General features: G+C 47.7%; 1 protein-coding gene across 2 annotated transcripts in view; it reads right to left on the bottom strand.

Annotated features, from left to right (window-relative positions):
• GRIN2A (glutamate ionotropic receptor NMDA type subunit 2A) overlaps positions 1-18,509 on the bottom strand; it is a 417,372-nt gene that overhangs the window by 126,970 nt on the left and 271,893 nt on the right. For both annotated transcript variants that reach the window (XM_075528219.1, XM_075528220.1), the window contains exon 3: positions 14,586-14,700. In XM_075528219.1, the coding sequence (XP_075384334.1) occupies positions 14,586-14,700 (115 nt within the window). The remainder of the gene's footprint in view (positions 1-14,585; positions 14,701-18,509) is intronic.

Below are 18,509 nucleotides of genomic sequence, written 5' to 3'. Positions count from 1 at the left end.
TGCAGAGGGTTGCTATGGGCGGGAACCAACTCCATGGTACCTAACAACAACAACAACTGGAACACAAATATGCAACCTATCATGGGGACTGTGTAGGACCGGGCAGCTTGGGATTCAATGTGCCTGTGGGGTCACCGGGGCTCAGTATGGCTGGCCAGAATTTAACAACAACAACAACAACAACAGAAATAATAGAAAACAGGAAGTATTAAGTGGAAGAGGATGGAGGCTTTCTTGTCCTCAAGGTGACCCCGGGGGGTGGGGTTGGCAGGTCTTATCATTAGCTCCATTTTAATACTTTAGACACTGATGACCTGAGAAATGCCAGGAACGACAGCTCTTCAGAGCCGATCTAAGTCCCCGAGCCCACTCCATCCTCTCTCTCACTGCCCGGGACCACTCCACCGCTAACCAGCTCCATGTTCCGTGAAGCGGAGGATTGGCACTCTGGCCGCTCCCACTGTCCATGTCCTGATCCGACTCTGGTTGGAGGGTCCACCCGCCCACGTCCGTTGTCATTTCTATGGGGGAGGGTTCTGGATCGGACCCATCCTTCTTTCCAACTTGGGCCACCACTGCTTGACAGTGAAACTGCCCCCCAAACTCTGAGTCATCTGCCACGAGATGACCATGCAAAACCCTGGCTGCCACGTTGGCGACCAGCGCCTCAATTTCTGCTGTCCCAATTGAATGCTCGCTGTCAATCGAGATCCATGGAACCTGTCTCTCACCCTGTCTGCGGCTCAGGATCACCATGCATTAGAAAGCCCCTGGCTTGCCTCGAATCCGGGATGGTTGTCAGGTGTTGGCTACAAATCTGATCCCTGCCCTCCTTTCCTATCTCAGGCCGGCCTGTCCTGTTTACACACACACACACACACACACACACACACACACACACACACACACACACACACACACACCGTGCATGTTGACGAGAAAACAAAATACGGCACCAGCTCCAAGCTGCTGGCACCCAGAGGCCCGTGGAGCGGGAATCAACGGGAAGAGGCAGAGTTCTTCTAACTCTGATTGGTTGTTTCTATAAGCACAACCTCAGAGAAACACCCAAGGGAGGCTTCAGGAGCCTCGCTCTTCCTCCACGTCAGGTTGGGTTTTTTTCCTTTTGGGGGCCGGGTGCATTTCCTGGGGTGTCTTACTTTCCCCTGGAGAGATCAGGATGGCAAATCCATTCAGTCTTGGTAGTTTGCGGAGCCATAATTCAAATAGGTGCCCTGGTGGCACCGTGGTTATGGGCTGGGCTGGCCTGGGATTGGCAAGGTCAGCCATTTGAAACCAGCAGCTGCTCCATGGCAAAAAGCCAGGGCTTTCTACTCCTGTAAAGAGCGACAGTCTCAGAAACCCCAGGGACAGCTCTACCCTGTCCCGTAGGGCTGCTTTGAGTTGGCAGTGCGTGTCATTTGATTGGAAGGACGAGGGGTCTCTGAGAACTCTACAGGTAGGGCGGTGGTGGGTGTCAAAGCAAAGTCTCCCAAAGACAGCGGCTTCAGAGGACATGCCCTGTGGTGCGGTAACGAGGACCCTTTGCTGCATTGGGGAGCAGCATTTGTAGCTTAAGATTTGCAGCAGAATGCTGATTGGTTTCCTACAAAGAAGCCAGAGCCTGGTTCAGTGGCAGATTTGCATACGGCTCAGTGGGATGCTCTGTGAGGGGCATGGGAAGAGTGGCGGGGTTAGTGGGGGGTCTTGTACCTGTAATAGCCCCCGTGTGAATACAGGGCGCAGGTTCACCGAGCAGCGACAGCGGGGCTCCCAACACGGGTTTTCATAATTAAACAATGACAACCTTCACTCTGGATATGCAAAGAAGCCTCATCTCCACCATATGGTGCAGGCGAGACAAAACAGACTTTGAAATCTGACAGGCCTGAGCTGGAATCCAGGTAAGCCACCATGGCCCTCGAAGCCTCAGTTTCCCATCCGTCAACTGGGTGTAAGGGAGTGACAATACCCCATCTTGAACGGCTATTACAAAGGAACAAAGTCATGGATATAAGGCACACAGGCCATAGCCAGGTATCCCTGAGTGGAGCAAACAGCTGGGTTTGGAGGTTCAAGTACACACAGAGGTACCTCTGAAGAAAGGCCTGGTGATCAACGACCGAGAAAAAGAAATTAGCTATTGAAAGCCCTCCAGTTATTCTGACACACACACGGGAAGCCAGGAGTCAAAATCGACTGGCAAAGTGCTGCTGGGCCATAACCATCACACAGTCACACAGCTTATGATTATCCTTTGTTAAAATATGGAAAACCATCTGAAGTAGTCAGGCAGCTTTTGTTTTCAGCCTCTAGAAAACACACGGCAGCCTAGAGAAAAATGCTGGGGGCCAGGGAACCCCTTTCTACCTCTGCTCCTGCCTGGGAGCAGCTCCTATCCCAAGACAAGCAGGGGGGTGGGGAGGGCAGCTTCTGTCATCAGAGGCAGGGGTGCAGAAGGCCGCCTGGCCTGGCTGCGTGCAGCCGGAAGCAGATTGCTGGGGTGGAGCAAGTCACTGCCCTGTCTCTCTCCTTCCAAATAAATGCCGATCCGGTCTCTGCCATCAGTGCCCAGCAGGAACCACCTGAAAGGGCAGTGCTGGGAAGAAAGTGGGAACCACGTGCAGACAGCACACCGAGGAGGCCAGCGAGTGAGCAGTGGGTGGAGGGCAAAAGGCAGGCGAGCAGGCGGTGCCTTAGATGGCTGCAGCTCCATCACCGCAACGGGCAGGGTGGCCTGCATCCGTGGATAGCAGTTCTTCATCATTTATGACTCAGGCCCAGGGTTCATTTGTTTCAGGTCTTTTCTGGTCGGTGGATTCCAGCTCCCTGTCTGCCTCTCTAGTCTCAACGCTCACCTCCCAGCACTGTAATGGACAGCTCACGTCTCTCTGTCTTCCTCCAAACGCTGAGCTCCGTCTTCACCCCTGCTGGACCCGCACCTGCCATAGGGAGCCCGCAAATCCTTCGTGACCCCAAACCAATCCCTCGGCCATCCAGTCCTCTCTGACCCATAGCAACCCTAAAAGACAGGGTAGGGCTGCTCCTTAGGGTTTCCAAGGTTGTAAGCCTTGATGTGAGCAGACAGCCCATCCTTCTCTATGGAGCTTCTGGAAAGCATTTTTCCTGAGTAGATGGGAAGCCAGAGAGTGAATGAGATGAGTAGAATGGATGGAAGAAAGAAGATTTGGTCAGATTGGGGGGATGGAGGGAAGGAAAGATAAACACATGTATGAATGTGTGTGTGAAAGGAAGGGTGAATGGATGGACAGATGGGCAGTTTGGTGTCTGGATGGCCAGATGACTGGCTGGGTGTTCGGTGGGTAAACAGATGGACAACCAGCTCCATCACATCGGATTGCCACAGTTGGCCCTCAAAGGTAAGGCACTGTCTCTCGCTTCCTCCACTCAACTTCTTAGGCAAACACTGTGCAGGAGAACTTCCACGTCTTTCATGAAACTCTCCACCCTGCTCTAGAAACAGCGCAAAGAGGCAGAGTGAGCGACCGATTTGGAGGCTCATTAAGACCTAAATTTAAATGCGTTCTCAGCTATTGACAAAAACACCACTGAGCTCTCTCCAAGCTTGCACTCCTCAAGTATAAAATCAGCAATTACCACCATCGTCACAGGGTTATCATATGTAAAGTAGAAGAATATATATATATATACGATGTAGGATTTTATATATTTGTGTGGGTGGATAGATATGCATTTACATTCAGGTGTGGAAGATAGAATCACGGTCTATTTAGAGGGCCACTGAAGTCAATCCTCTCTCTCCACTCACTTTCCCATTTCCTTCAGGTGCATGCAGTCTTTCTCCCAATGAACACTCACTGGAGCGCCAATGAAATAAAGCATGAGAGCAAGTGTTAGTTTTTCTAGTAGAAACTACTGTGTCCTGCCACACTCACCCCCACCTAGAAGCCCCTTTGGCAAGCACTTCATGGGCCACTGTGGGTATAAAATTCCTCCGACATAATTCATGGAAATCTCATTCTACATCTTAAAGCACAGTATGAGAGGATTTTGAAAAGTTCATGGAAAGATGAAATTAGAAGTTAATGACATTTTCCATGAACTTTGTGGGGGCCCCTTGAATGTTAGTTACCCATCCATCCATCTTTCCACCCATCCATCTATCCATCCACCCATCCACCAATCCACCCACCCATCCATCCATCTTTCCACTCATCCACCCATCCATCCATCTTTCCATCCATCCATCCATCCATCCATCCATCCATCCATCCATCCATCTTTCCACCCATCCAGCTATCTCTCCGTCCCTCAAGACTTCCACTCCTTTACAATGCAAATGGGTTGTTGACCCTGTCAGAAAACAAGAATGGTCTCCATCTGTCTGTTAGGAGTTTCTAGAAATACTTCCAACTGAAAGGCTCTTTGAATAATTTACTCATCTGAGATGACTTAAATAATCTATTCGGTCATTTTAATAATTGATGGCAATGGCAAACTATCAAGGGAACAGCTTTTGTCTTACATTTATACCATCTGTCATCTTAATCATCCTCCCATCTCCTTCAGATAGCTTCCTTATCAAATTAAGTTTGTGGTTTGGAGATACATGTACCCTAAGGTCTAAAGGTTGGCTCTGGGCTCAAATTCAGCCTTCACTACTATTTGACCTTGGGCAAGTCATACAATCCATGTAGTTTCCATTTCCGTTTCTGCAGCATGAAGGAGTTTGGTGGAAGGAGTTTAGATTTGAGCTAGCAGGTATTGGGCATGTGCAGGTCTGTGTTCTAAGCACTTGATAAATTACCTTGTTAATCCCCCAACAACTCTACAAGATAGCTACTATTATTATCTCGCTTTTAGATGTGAGGAGATGCTGTGAACATTGTGTGAATTAAATGAGATAATGCATTGGAAGCACACCATGTGAAGTCTGCCATGCAACAGGAGCCTGGCTAATGGCTGCCATCATGATCAACACATCAATCAACACCGCCATCATCATCATCATCAATCACCTCCATCCTTCACACTCCCAGAGATATGTCTTTTCTATGAACTGCCTTCCAGCCCCACCCACACCTTCTGAAATCCAGAACACTTTAACAGAACGTTGCCTTGCAGGGGACCTCCGATTAATTGCTGTTCTTTCTGAAGTTAGGTTGCTGCGTTCCAAGTTCAATTTAAAAAGAAGAAGAAGAATCGGTGTGAGACAGAAGAGCGCACACACCCCTGCGTAAACGGAGGTGACATCACTTACTTCAGGTGGGTGTATGCCTTGGCTAGCCCAAACCAAGACCTGCTGCCCCAAACTACCAACTCCCACTCAGCAACCTGATCTGGCAGGAGAGGGCTGTCTCCTGGGGGTTACAAGACCTTCATCTGAACTGAAGCTACTGCCGGATCTCCTTCTCTTGAAATAGCTGGAGGGTTCAAAATGCTGACCTTTGGGGTTGCTGCTGGGTGCTTAACCCACTGCATCACCAGGGCTCCATGACCTATTATCCACCCCCCAGGCCCCAACTGTGACCTAACATATTGTACCTTGGGTATTTAAAGCTCTCAGTATGCAGACTTCACTTTAAGTGAAGTCAGATGATTTTTTTTTAATCACTTTTTTTGGGGTGGGGAGGATTCATACAGCTCTTATCGCAATCCATACCTCCATCCACTGTGTTGGCCACATTTGTACATTTGTTTCCATCATCATTTTCAAAACATTTTCTTTCTACTTGAGCCCTTGGGATCAGTTCCTCAGAGTCTTCTAATGGCTTAACTTCCCCTTTCTATAGCTCACATCATTTGAGTAACTTAATGATGATTACATAAGGCGACGAATTCAATTTCACCCTGACTCGGCTAAGGTTGATGATACTGCCATCGTCATTTCACAAGGAAGGGGAGAAGGAGAGCAGGAACAAATACGGAGAGGAAGACAAGAAGGGAGGGAGGGAAGAAAGGACGGAGAAGAAGGGAGAAGGATGGGAGAGGAACAAGGTCTTCTAGAGGCCTGGTAACTTATTTCTGGAAATACCTAATGCAGAATCACCCCACCCCACAGTCCACATGAGAGGAGATTAGAGCTAGCATGTACTGACACCTGCCACGTGCAGGACAATGTTCTACGCACTGGATAAGAAACCTTGCTAGATCCCCCAACCACCCTGGGAGATTGCTGTGATTCTCTCCCTTCTAGATGCGAGGGGGTGCTGCCAACACTGTGAAAATTAAATGAGATGATGCATAAAAGAATTGGAAATCTCTGAATCCCCTGTCTTACCCCACTCAGCAAGTCAATTCCAACCACTTCCAAGTCTCTTGGTTCCCAAGTCTACTGTTCCCATCCATCCCTCCATTGCTTCTAACCAGGGTCACTGAAATCCAAACCCACATTTTTATAAGAGGGGTGTTGGTGGCACAGTGATTAAGTATTCAACTGCTAACTGGAAGGTCAGCCATCGGGGTTTACCAGCACCTCCCAGGGAGAAGCGTGTTGTTGCTGCTGCTATCGTTAGGTGTTGCCGCCGAGTCTGTCTGACTCATGAGAACCCTATATACAATCCTCACAACTGAAGTTCTTATGTTTGAGCCCATTCCTACAGCCATAATCCCCATCCATCTCCTTGAGGGCCGTCCTCTTTGTGCTGCCCATGTGCTCTACCAAGCATGATGTCCTTCTCCAGAGACTGGTCTCTCCTGACAATATGCTCAATGTACATGAGAGGAAGTCTTGCCAGAAACCCTATGGTGACAGTTCTACCTTGTCTTATAGGGTCACTGTGAGTCAGAATCAATTGAACGGCAATGGGTTTAATTATAAGAGCAGGTCACTAGAGCTGCAGGTGGAGGTGGTTCTGAACCACCGGCTGCTCCTTTAGTAGCCAAGTGCTAAACCATGGAGCCACCAGCCTAAAGAGAAGCCCAGAACCAAGTGCAACAAAATCAACTGTGACCGACAGAGTTCGTAGAGGGCCATCGAAGCAGTCATCACAAAGACTAAATGAGCAGTCCTTGCCCCGGGGTTGGAGGGGAGACTCACAGTGAATTTGAACCAGCAAACACACAACGCCAATGCCAACTGTTAACACTTTGGGCTGGACTGCAGCTCGATCTGTGGGGAAGGTGTAGAAGAGACCCTCCTTTAGGTTGCCCAGCTGTAGAACCCCTGGGAAGGTTGTCCTTGACAAAGAGGGTTTATGGGTAAAGGGATGTGAGGTAGTTAGTTTATTGTGCCAACCTGGCTGATAAACACATGTGGGGTTAATTGAAGGGTCGAGGGATAAATGGCTCAGTGAGCCTCACCTTTAGAGTTCTCAGGTCTCATGCTTTCTGGTCGTTGGACCAGGGTACAGCTGCCTTAGCCAGTTCCCTGCTTCAGCTGGCAAGGCTCACTTCCTGTAAGACATCCCTGAGGAGAAGCTGCATGGACCTACCCCAATTTAGCCCTGGGTGCTTGAGATGCTTACACATTCACTGATTCAGCTTTCCTCCTGCAGTTGGCATCATTGTGTGTGCTTTGTGAGATGGAGGAGGATTTTGTGGATTGGTGTCAGACATATGGGTTAATGTTGGACTTGTGAGCTTGGGCAGCACTGGGTTGGGATGTTTTCTTGATGACACTTAACCTTTGTATAAAACTCTCTCTTATACATGAGTTTCTACAGATTTGTTTCTCTAAAGTACCCAGACTAACACAGGATGGGAGCCTTAAAGATTGGAGATGCACCCGAGGTTACCAACAGCAGCTGTTTACCTATCATCTACTCACATATGTGTCCATTTCAAACCTTCATTCATAAGAAACATAACATTCATAGGTGTGTTCATCTCTGTGCACATATACTCATATATCCTTTCATAACGAAGCAGAAGTAGTCTTCATGTAATGACCAAGGTCATTCTCAGAGGATGTCTCAGGCAGTTCATAACTTATTGAATAGGGCCCTGGAGGTGCAATGGTTAAGTCCTCAGCTGAGAGGCGAAAAGGCCGGTAGCCTGAGCCCACCCAGGAGCTACTCCAGGGAATGTTCTGGCCCACCTGCTCCGGTGAAGTGGGCCGTCAAGAAAGTAGGTTGAATTAACTTGACTGGAGGCCACCAGACACCAAGGACCAGTTACTGAGCTGGGAGAGATCCTGCTGATCATGCAAAGCTGCCCTATGAAGCCCCCAGGGAGCCTTCTCTAAGTGACCAAACAGAGTCTACCTCCCCCATGTACTTGTGGGATGGGCCCCATGTGGAAGTACGGTGGGTGCCACTGTGAGCTTCTGTAAGAGGGTGGCTAGGGTCCTATTCATCCCCGACACTGCCTTGTGTCCCCTGAAGCATGAGACTCAGAGCAGGCACCCAGCGTGAATGGGTGCTAACTGGTACAGATGGCCCTCCCTCCGGCTTTTCCTCAGGGTGAAATGCCCTAACATCCGGGTAGCCCTGGATCTCCTCCAAACTGAAGGCAGATCATAACCCCTAAGAAATAAAAGCAGACAGAGGACCCGACTGACTCCCCTGAGAAATAAAAGCAGACAGAGGACCTGGCTGCCCCTGATCAGGAGCATAGGTTGCTTGCCACTGGAGTAATCCAAGCCAGCCGCATTCAAAGGCCCAGCCTGCAGCCAACGTCTCCCTCCTCCTGTGTGTCAGCTTTTCCAAGACACCCTCTCATAAGCTGCAGCTCCCACTGATGCCACCAGGTCTACCGGGAAACCTGGGTGCTGCAAGACAATTGATGCCAAGCTCCAGAATACCAGCTCTCTCCTGGCAGGGCCCTCTGCTGATCTGTTGAAGCAGGGATCCGAGCTGGGGGGGCAGCTGTCGGGAGAACTGGCTGGGAGATACCTGCTCCACTGGCTTCTGCTTTCCTCAGGACCCGAGTGCTTTCTGAAAGGCTGAGTCCCCTGAGAGCTCCCAGAACAGAACTATTATGGGAAAAACATTTGCACATTCGAAGCAGAAAATCCCCTAAACCACTTTTTGGGGGAAATAGCTGCATTTCAACAGGACGGGGAAGGAGGGCACATGCAATATTAAAATGAATTCTGTTCAGCTATGGGAGGATGCACTGGGGCCTGGCTCCCTTTATGCATTATGATGGCCTTCTGGTGAACTGGCTCTCTGGGAATTAAGCTACTGCTGAAGGTCTCTCTGTCTCTGTCTCTCTCTCTCAGGGATGAGCAAAGACTGACCCTGCAGTATTCAAATCCAACCAAGGAGTGGCTGGAGAGTGCCAGAATCAGTCCTGAGAGCACGCTTCACAAGACAAGAAAATAATCCCCACACCCCAAACTGAAGGTACAAAGGCCCAAGTCCTCCAGCTCCAAAGGCCCAAGTCCTCCAGCTCCATCAAGTGCAACAAAAAAGGGCATGCATATTGGTTCTCACGTCACCCTGCCTTTGAGTGAACCCCATCTCATGGTGACCCCAAACTCCACAAAATGAAGCGCTGTCAGTCCTGTCCCGGCCCTGTGATAGATTGTGAATCGGACTATTGACTGAATTTTGAAAGTAGATCACCAGACCTTTCTTCCACAAGCCTCACAGACAGATGGGTGGTGGGTGTGCTGGCTGGGAATTGAGTCTGATCTCTCACAGGGCCACCAAGGGCAAAGGGAAATTGGAATTTGAATGATGGACAAAAAAGGACAGGGTACAGGAAAGTGTTAAAGGCAAAGAAATATCATGTTCCAAGTACCAGAGGCATAAGGGAACCCAGTGCTCTCAGAAGGTCCCACGCCACTTAGTACTTACTACTCCTGCTGCTGGTGTTGGTAGGTGCCACCTAGTTCATTCAATGCATGGCAACACCAGATGGCAGAGTACAACTGCCCCTTGGAGTTGTCCAAGCTGTAATCATTAGATTCAAAGGCATTCAGCTGTGGGACCACAGCATGATAGATAATGTTGCGAAGAATGGGAATTCCGTCAAACTTAATTGTGCTCATGCAAAATCTGTACACAGACCAAGAGGCAGTTGTTCAAACAGAAAAAAAGGGTGGCATGTGACTTAAAATGGGGAAAGGTGTGCATCAGGGTGGCAGTCCTTCATCATACTTCCTCAATGTGAATGCTGAGCAAAGCATCCGAGAAGTTGGACAACGTGAAGAAGAATATGGCATCAGGATTGGAGGTAGGCTCCAACCTGCGCTATGTAGGTGATACAAACTGAAGTGGATTTGAAACACTTTCTGCTGAAGTTCCAAGACTACAGCTTTCAGGATGGTTTATACTTCAACGTAAAGAAAACAAAAATCCACATGAGTGGACCATTAATAAGACACATAATGATAAATGAAGATAAGATCGAAGTTGTCGGGGATTTCATTTTACTTGGATCCACAGTCAACGCCAAGGGAAGCGGCAGTCACTAATTCCAATGTTGTCATGCACTAAACTAGTGGCCCACAAATAATCTCTTTAAAGCATTAACAAAGCCAAGATGCTACTTTGAGGGCTGAGGTGCAACTGACCCAAGCATTCTCCATCATTCATTTGCATGAGAAAGCTGAACAATGAATAAGGAAGACCGTTGCACTTGAGTCATGGTGTTGCTGGAAAAAAATTGAGCATCGATTGCCAGAAGAATCAACAAATCTGTCTTGGAAGAAGCGAGCCTTAGAAGCCAGAATGATCTTTAGAAACAAGGATGTTGACTTTCTAAGTATTTAAAAAAAATTTTTTTAGCTCATTCTGTTACTAATTTCTAGTCTTATAATATTATGGTCCAAGAAAATGCTTTCTATTATGGGATTATATTTTGGTATTTATGGAGGCTTGTTTTGTGGTCTGGAATATAGTTTATCGTGTGGAATCCATGTCCTTGGAGTAGAAGATGTACCATGCGGCCATGGCTACAGTGCTCTGCATATGTCTATGAGGTTAATTGCTTATTGGCAAGTTCTGGTTTAGATCTTCTTACCACGGTTCTTTTGAGTGGTTCTGCCCATCCTAATGGTGTGTCAAGGTTTATTACTATTAATGCTATTAGGTACTGTCAAGTCAGTTCTAGCTCATAGCAACACTATGTGTGACAGGCAGGTTTATTGTGCCAACCTGGCCAATAAGAACATATGGAGTTAATAAGGTCACGGTTTGATTGGAGAGCAGAGATAAACGGCTCAGCAAGGCCTGTCCCCCCTCTCTCATGCTCTCTGGTGATTGGACCAGCATGTGGCTGCTTTAGCCAGTTCTCTGCCTCAACTTGTGAGTTGCACTACCTGTGGGATAGCTAACCCATGGATCGTGTCACTAGAGCTTGAGGTTCCTTTGAGACTTGCTTCACCACTCTGCTGGTGTGTACATTACTTGAACTTGAGGCTGTCGGATCCTCTCGTCTAGCATTGCTTGAGTTTGCTATCCCACCCAGGTCTGCTTTGCTAAGCTTCTGAGCTGCTAACTCTTGGTGACCTGCCCTGCTGTTTGCTGCCTGTGGCCGAACTCTGCCTGCATTACCTAAGGGAAGACTCAGCTTTTGGCTTCCTTGAACTTGGATGCAGCAGCTCTCCTGACTTGAAGGACCTCCAGTATATTAACTGTTCCTCAGAAGTGAGTTGAACTGAGCCCTCTGTACTGCTGTGTGGACTAATTAGCTGTTTTATTTCTTTGTGCTATAATTCTCTCTCTCTCTCTCTCTCTCTCTCTCTCTCTCTCTCTCTCTCTCTATCTATCTATCTATCTATCTATCTACTTATCTAATCATAAGTGTCCTGGTTTTGTCTCAAGAACCCTGTCTAACATATTATGTAGAACAGAAGAAAACACAGCCCAGTCCTGTGCTGCCCTCACAATTATTCTGAGATTAGAGTCCATTGTTGCAGCTGCTGTGTCAATCCATCTTGTCAGAGCCTTTCACATTTATGTGGTTCCTCTCCTTTCCCAAGCATGATGTCCTTCCCAGGACTAGTCTTTCCCAGTAACATGTCCAAAATACGTGAGACAAATGTAGAATAGTTTATTCCTCTTTTCAATTCTGTTGGAGTTTGTTTAATATATTTTGGAGCTTTGTCATTTGGTGCATAGATGTGTACTACTGATATGTCTTTGTGGTGGATTGACCTTTTACTCATTATATACTAGCTTCTTTGTCTCTTATGCTGGATTTTAACATTTATTTTATCTGAAATTAAACTTAATATTATTTTGGATAATGTGCCCTAGTTATGTTTTTTCCTTGTAGGCAGACTGTTGACAGGTCATGCTTTTTATCCATTGTGCCAATTTTTGCCTCTTAACTTGTATTATTTTATCCACTTACTACCATTATGACTATCAATAGGTATGACTCACTATGGACATTTTGGCTTGTTTTACATTCACGAGGTCTTGAGTTGGTTAGTTAGCTTGACAATCTTCTAGATTTCTAGTGGTTATTTGTGTCTGATTTCTAACTGTGGGATTTTGTTGTCATTTTATTCTTCTTGAACTCTTCTAGTGATTGGTTGGCATTTTCCTAAAACTTGTTGAGGACACTAGATATAGTGGGTGGGGAAGTTTCAAAAATTTTGTGGAAAAGTGGAATTTTTCTTACATGTTTTAAATTTCCTTTATATTAGTTTTGTGGCTCTCTTATTAAATACAATTTCTTTCTCTGGAGGTGTTCTGCTGCTTTCTTTGGTCTGAGTTTCATACTTCAATGCTTGTAAGCCTTTTATGATCCTTGGCAGCCCAGGATACAGTCTACTTTGCTGAATTTGCCATGTGTACCAGGAAACATTTTGAAGCTGCCAGAAGTGATACATGAACAGTTCTGAAACTTGACCTTCCCTGTCCCTTTTGTCACTGCCTCCTTGAAGTCCACTGGTTCTGCTTGTGGAATAGTTTCTCTTGGTCCAAGTTAATTGTATTCTGATTCCTACACCACACCCTGCTCTATCTTCCTCCCTGAGCCCTGGCGATGCTGTCGGATAAGCACTGATGTAGTTCAAACCCACTGGCTGCTCTGTGGGAAAAGGACAAGGCTGTCTGCTCCAGTAAAGAGTTACAGTCTTGGAACCCTAAGGACCAGTTCTGCTCTGTCCTATGGGGGTGCTATGAATGAGAACCAACGTGACATCAGTGGGTTTGGTCTGGTGATATTGTCTCTCAAGCCAAACTCACTGCCATGGGGTAGATGTTGACTTACAGTGACCTAAGACAGGGTAGAACTGCCCCTGTGGGTTTCTAAGACTAACTCTTTATAAGAGTAGAATGGCCTGCCTTTCTCCTGTGGAGTGGCCAGTGGTTTCCAACTGCTGACCTTGCAGATCACAGCCCCATGTGTAACCACTACACCACCAGGGCTCCTTGATGTGGAAACTAAAGAAACAGCTCAAGTTGTCTCGGGAGTGGAGTGACCATGCACTGCTTGTCAAAGTCTCTTTCATTCCACTCTTTATGGGAAATGCATCCTGTGGAAACTAGTGTGAGAGCTAGATTCGCGGGAGGAGGAGGGAGCGCAGCTCCCACCCAGATCATTCCTGTAGGCACATGAGCATCACTTAATTCTTGGTGAAGTTTCCCTGTTGAACTCGGGCCATGGCCTCCACAGCACATGGAGGGGCTGACGCCGACATCTTTATTTGTTGTTGGTTGAGTTGCAGCTGAGTTGGCCCTGACTCCAAGTGACTGATCAGTCCTGCGCCATCTTCAGGATGGTTGGTACACTTGAGTTCATTGTTTATTTGTTAGTAGTTAACATACATACGTGTAAGAAGCCCCGGTGGAACAACAGTTCCACGTGGACAGTCTAATTGAAAGATTGCTGGTTCCGGTCCAGCCAGAGGATTCACAGAAGAGACCTGTCCAGCAGCCTAAGGGATGCTACAGAGAAGTTCTGCTGTGTCACGTGGGGGTCACAGTGAGCCAGACATCAACTCAATGGTGCCTATCAACAAGGCACGTGTAATAAAACTCCACTGCTGTTGAGTTGATGCTGACTCACAGATACCTATCAGGCCACGGTCAAAAGGCCTCATAGGGTTTCCTAGATGGGAGCATTATGGAAGCTGGCTGCCACATCTTTCTCCCATGGAGCACCTGATGGATTTGAATCACGAGCCGTTTGCTTAGCAGTTGAGCACTGGACCACAATCCCACCAGGACTCTTTCATGTGTAGCAGAGAAGACGGCATACAAGGCAGACTCTCGCCTCTCCAGCCTACCACTTCCAGTGTGATGCATTTCCATTTGAAAATAGACTAAGTTCAAGGAGAAATTGAAGTTAGTAATAACAGAGGGCCTGGGGAAGGGGTCCACACATGCCATCTCTGTGGACCTGGCATAACCTTGTGAGATCGAGGAAAACACGCATGATCATTGTCGTGTATCTGATATTCACAACTGCAGTGATGTGTGCAAACATGTCATTGTCGGTTAGCGATTCTAAGTCTTTCTACTGGACTGACAGCCCCGAATAGGGGACACCTCACAGCGGTGTCCACTCACCCACAGGAAGTACTGTCATTGCACTTAACACCATGGGGGCAGCAGCATTCCAGGAAAGTCAGCCCCTGGCTGTGAGACAGGGGTCTCACACGTCAATGGGAAATCCACTGGGGACCCAGAGTAACTGGGATGCCGCCGTTGCCCATGCTCTTGCCCCTCCCTGCAGGCAGCATGCAGAAGGGTGCTCACCTTCTCCCATTCCCGGTCCTTGTTCAGCACAATCACCACCAGCCTCGGGTGCACCTGATAGCCTTCCTCAGTGAAGGACAAGTCCTTGCCATCCCATGTCACATTGACCATAAATCTGGAGGGAGGGAGAGAGAGAGACGTTTAGGGCCTGGTGTCAGCATTGTTTTGAGGGGTTCGTGGGGTGGATGCCACCATCAGTGTAATGCTGACAAGGTGTCATCACTCACTAGGACAGCCTCTTCCAGTGTGAGCACCAGGACCTAGCAGGGACAGGTAAGTGACTGCACACTCCTTTTCATGAGCAGGTACTCTTTCTGAATCCCCAACACCAACAAATATATATATATCAAAGCCTTTACAGTCAAATTTCAGAACAGAACTGTGTCTTGTGCAGATTTCAGCAAATGCTGCAAGACTTAAGTGCTCGGCTACCTGAAGGATTTGGGGGTGGGTGGGTTGTTTCAGATCCCAGCCAGGAGCTCCATGGAGGAAAGGCCTGGTGAACTGCTTCTTTGAAAGATTACAGCCAAGAGATTCCCATTGGGGCAGTTCTACTCCATCACCTGGGGTTGCTATGACCACGGGGTCTCAACAGCACTACAGGATAACCTGTACAGGAAGCCTTCCAGGAGTAGATAACCAGACCTTCTGGCCATCTCCAATATGGGGGTTCAAATGACCACCGATTTTGTTATTAGCAGAGTGTTTAATCATTTGTGCCACCCAGGGATCTCCTGGGTGACTGGGTGTGGTCAGGACATGGAATGGGATCGTTTTGCCCTGCTTCTCTCACAGACCTCTGTCCACATGGTCTCCTTACATGAAGCTCCAAATAGTTTAACAAGTGTCCTTAAAAGGAACCACTGACTCATGAACCGCATCGTATACAGTTTCAAAGCAATGAGTTTGTTCACTACTCATTCAACCCATGTTTGCTCAGCATAGCTACTTACCCAAGACCCAGCTGGCTCCCTGGGGACAAGCAAGGAAACAGACCTGATCCCTGGCCTCGTGGCGCTTATGGTCTGAGACGGAGCCAGGCACCGTCTCTTTGCTCACAGGACTGCAACCAGCGCTACAGCAAAGAGGGAGAGGTGTCGGGGAAAGCGACTCCGGCTCCAGGCAAGCAGATCAACACAAACATGGTGTGTCTAGTTGAGGGAATCTTTAGGCCATTCAAAATCAGGCTTTTCACCTTGAGGGAATGAATTGCTGGCCATTGCTGGAGCTCAGGACCATAGTCTCAAGGTCAACTGACATAACAGTTTATAAAGACAACGCTCTATAGCCTACTTTGGTTGAGTAGCTACTGAGGTTGTAAACACTCGTGAGCAGCCATCTAAACGACAGCTGTTGGTCTCTCCCCATCCAGAGGAAAGAAGAGTGAGGAAAATGAAAAGATGTATGGAAATATTCAGTCCAGTGTCTAGTGGACCAAACAAACATCGTCTCTATTTTCCGGAGACCAGAAGAGCAAGACCAATTGCTCTGAAAAGGATGCCGTAGGATGTCCTAGATCGAGTGGGGCATGGGGGTGGGGTTTTCTCCTCCGGTAAGCATCACTGTCTCAGAAACTCACAGGGGCAGTGCGCCCTGCCCTAGAAGGCCGCTATAAGCTGGCATGGACTCGATGGCAATGATCTGTAGTAGATAACATGGCGGAAAAACAGGTAACCAATCTCAAATTCTTAAAAGGGACAGGCTTCCTCGTCACAGAGAGACTGGTGGGGCCACCAGGCTATGGTCTTTAGTCACCCTTCAGGTTTAGAGCGGAGCTTCCCCCGCCCACCTCCCCCCCATGTTAGAGCTATCAACCACTTAAGATAAAAAGGGCAGCGGTCACTGAAGGACACAGTTCAGAAGGGTTGAGAAAGACGGAGGAACGGAAAGCAGACGCACAGGGAGGAAGTGGGCCAAGTGGTGGCACACTGCAATCGATGAGTCGAAACAAATGTTGAGTGGAAAACTGAGCATCTATCTGCTCAGTAAACTTTTATCTACTTCACAATCAAAAGTGTTTTGGTTTTTTTTTTAATGTTGTTTCATAAGACAAGCTCATGAGAGGAGGGAAGAATTGTTTTCCATTGAATGTTTAAAAACAAACCACACACATTGTTGTTGCTGAGAAGTGTTTTCCAGTTTGTCTCCATGACCTCATATGACAGAGTGGGACAGAGCAGACAGGCCTGCAGAGGGTTTCCCAGGTGATAAGCTACATGGGTACCAAGCTCCGTCTTTCTCCTGCAGAGGGGCTAAGCTAGCAATTTACAGGTAACATTTAACACCAGCAGGGCTGCTAACTGAGATGAATGAGGATAAAAATAGGGCTTGCCTAAGGATGGGAGGATCACGGGGACTTTTTATTTACTCTTGTCCACTTTGGATTGCTCAAGTATTCTACACATCCTTACTTTAAGACACAGAGAAAAGGAAACACGGCTGTTCGGACAGACTCACAGAACAATCCGGATTCTACTTGGCGCCTCTTGGGGAACCACTGACCCTGCCCTAGTAGGGGTCATTTATTTACTGAAATATTGATGGAGTGTCTGTTACCTGCCGGACTGTATGATTCATCCTAAAGATACCAAGACAGAACAAAACAAAACAAAAATCGAGTGCCTGCTGGGCCTCTCCCCCACGTGGTCAAAGCTCCATGACTCAGACATGTCAGCAAGGATAACACATGAATGTTGCCTGTTCCTCTGAGGAGATGAAGGGCAAGACGCTGTGCATGGTAGTTCCGTAATCTGGTGTCCATTTGAGGTTTAAGAGCGGAGGGGTGGAGTTTAGCCTGTCAATCATATCACAGCTTCATGACCTCATTTGGAGGTGCTAAGGATATAAAGAGCTCGCTGGAGGTGAACACATGCTCACTCCCTGTGAGATACACTTGCTGATGAGACACATGGAGCTATGTTAGAGCCCTGGAGGTGAGGGAGCCACAGAGAGACCCACGCCAGCACTGAGATGTTTCTACCACCACTGGATCCACAAGATTTTCCACCCACTGGCCTGTGATCCTCCTGAATGTGGCCTCATTGCATGTGTTTCATGAGTCTGAAGAGGACTTTATAGATTGGTATCAAACATATGGGCTAATATCAGACTTATGGACTTGATCTGAACTTGGCTGGGATGTTTTCTCAAAATTCAATTGCTCTTATATGTGAAGCTTGCTCTTATATACATGAGTGTCTATGGATGTTTCTCTAGTCAACCCAGAGTAATACACTGTGCAAACACAGAGGACGAGAGACACCTGAACTCAATCTGAGGACTTTGGGGAGGGTCTCCTGGGGAGTCTTAGGGGATGAAGAGGATTCATCAAATGACGGAGTTACTTCTGGGCTATGGGAGAAGAGTGCTCTGAGCAGAGGGCCTTGTCTCGAGTAAAGAAGAGTTGGTGGGGGAGCGACAAGTCAAAGGAACTAGGAGGCAGCTTAGGGAGTCTGCGGGGCAGGAAGCACAGCAAGATGGGGCTGGAGAGGTGCCTGCAACCATATTAGAGGAACTTGTGTGACATCCCCAATGTCTGAAATCTGTCCAGAAAGCCTCCAGATCTATCAAAGGTTTTCAAAAGAGGAGTGATGTGCTCAGATTTGCTGCCAATAGAAATTAGAGGGGGTGGGGGATGTTCCTTTTCATTTGAAAAGAACACCAACATTGTCGTTTTCAGCTTAAAAGTCACTCATTATCCAGACCATTGAGGCTGCTTTTTCTGTTTCTTCTTCCTTTTGATGCACTGGCTGGTGTGGGATGAGCTGCGTGGCCACAGTCCAGAGAAGAACCTTTGAGGGGTGATGCACTTTACACCCCTGAGACTTCTGACAAGCCACCTGCCCGGACTATGGGTGGAGAGAAGAAAAGAACTTTGGGCAAACTCCTCATTATTGACTGAGGAGTAACTAATTGAAGCATAAA

Source organism: Tenrec ecaudatus, chromosome 12 (genome assembly GCF_050624435.1).
Source record: "Tenrec ecaudatus isolate mTenEca1 chromosome 12, mTenEca1.hap1, whole genome shotgun sequence".
Lineage (NCBI taxonomy): Eukaryota > Metazoa > Chordata > Mammalia > Afrosoricida > Tenrecidae > Tenrec > Tenrec ecaudatus.
Note: the sequence above shows the minus strand (reverse complement) of the source record. Positions and strands in the feature narration are given on the sequence as shown.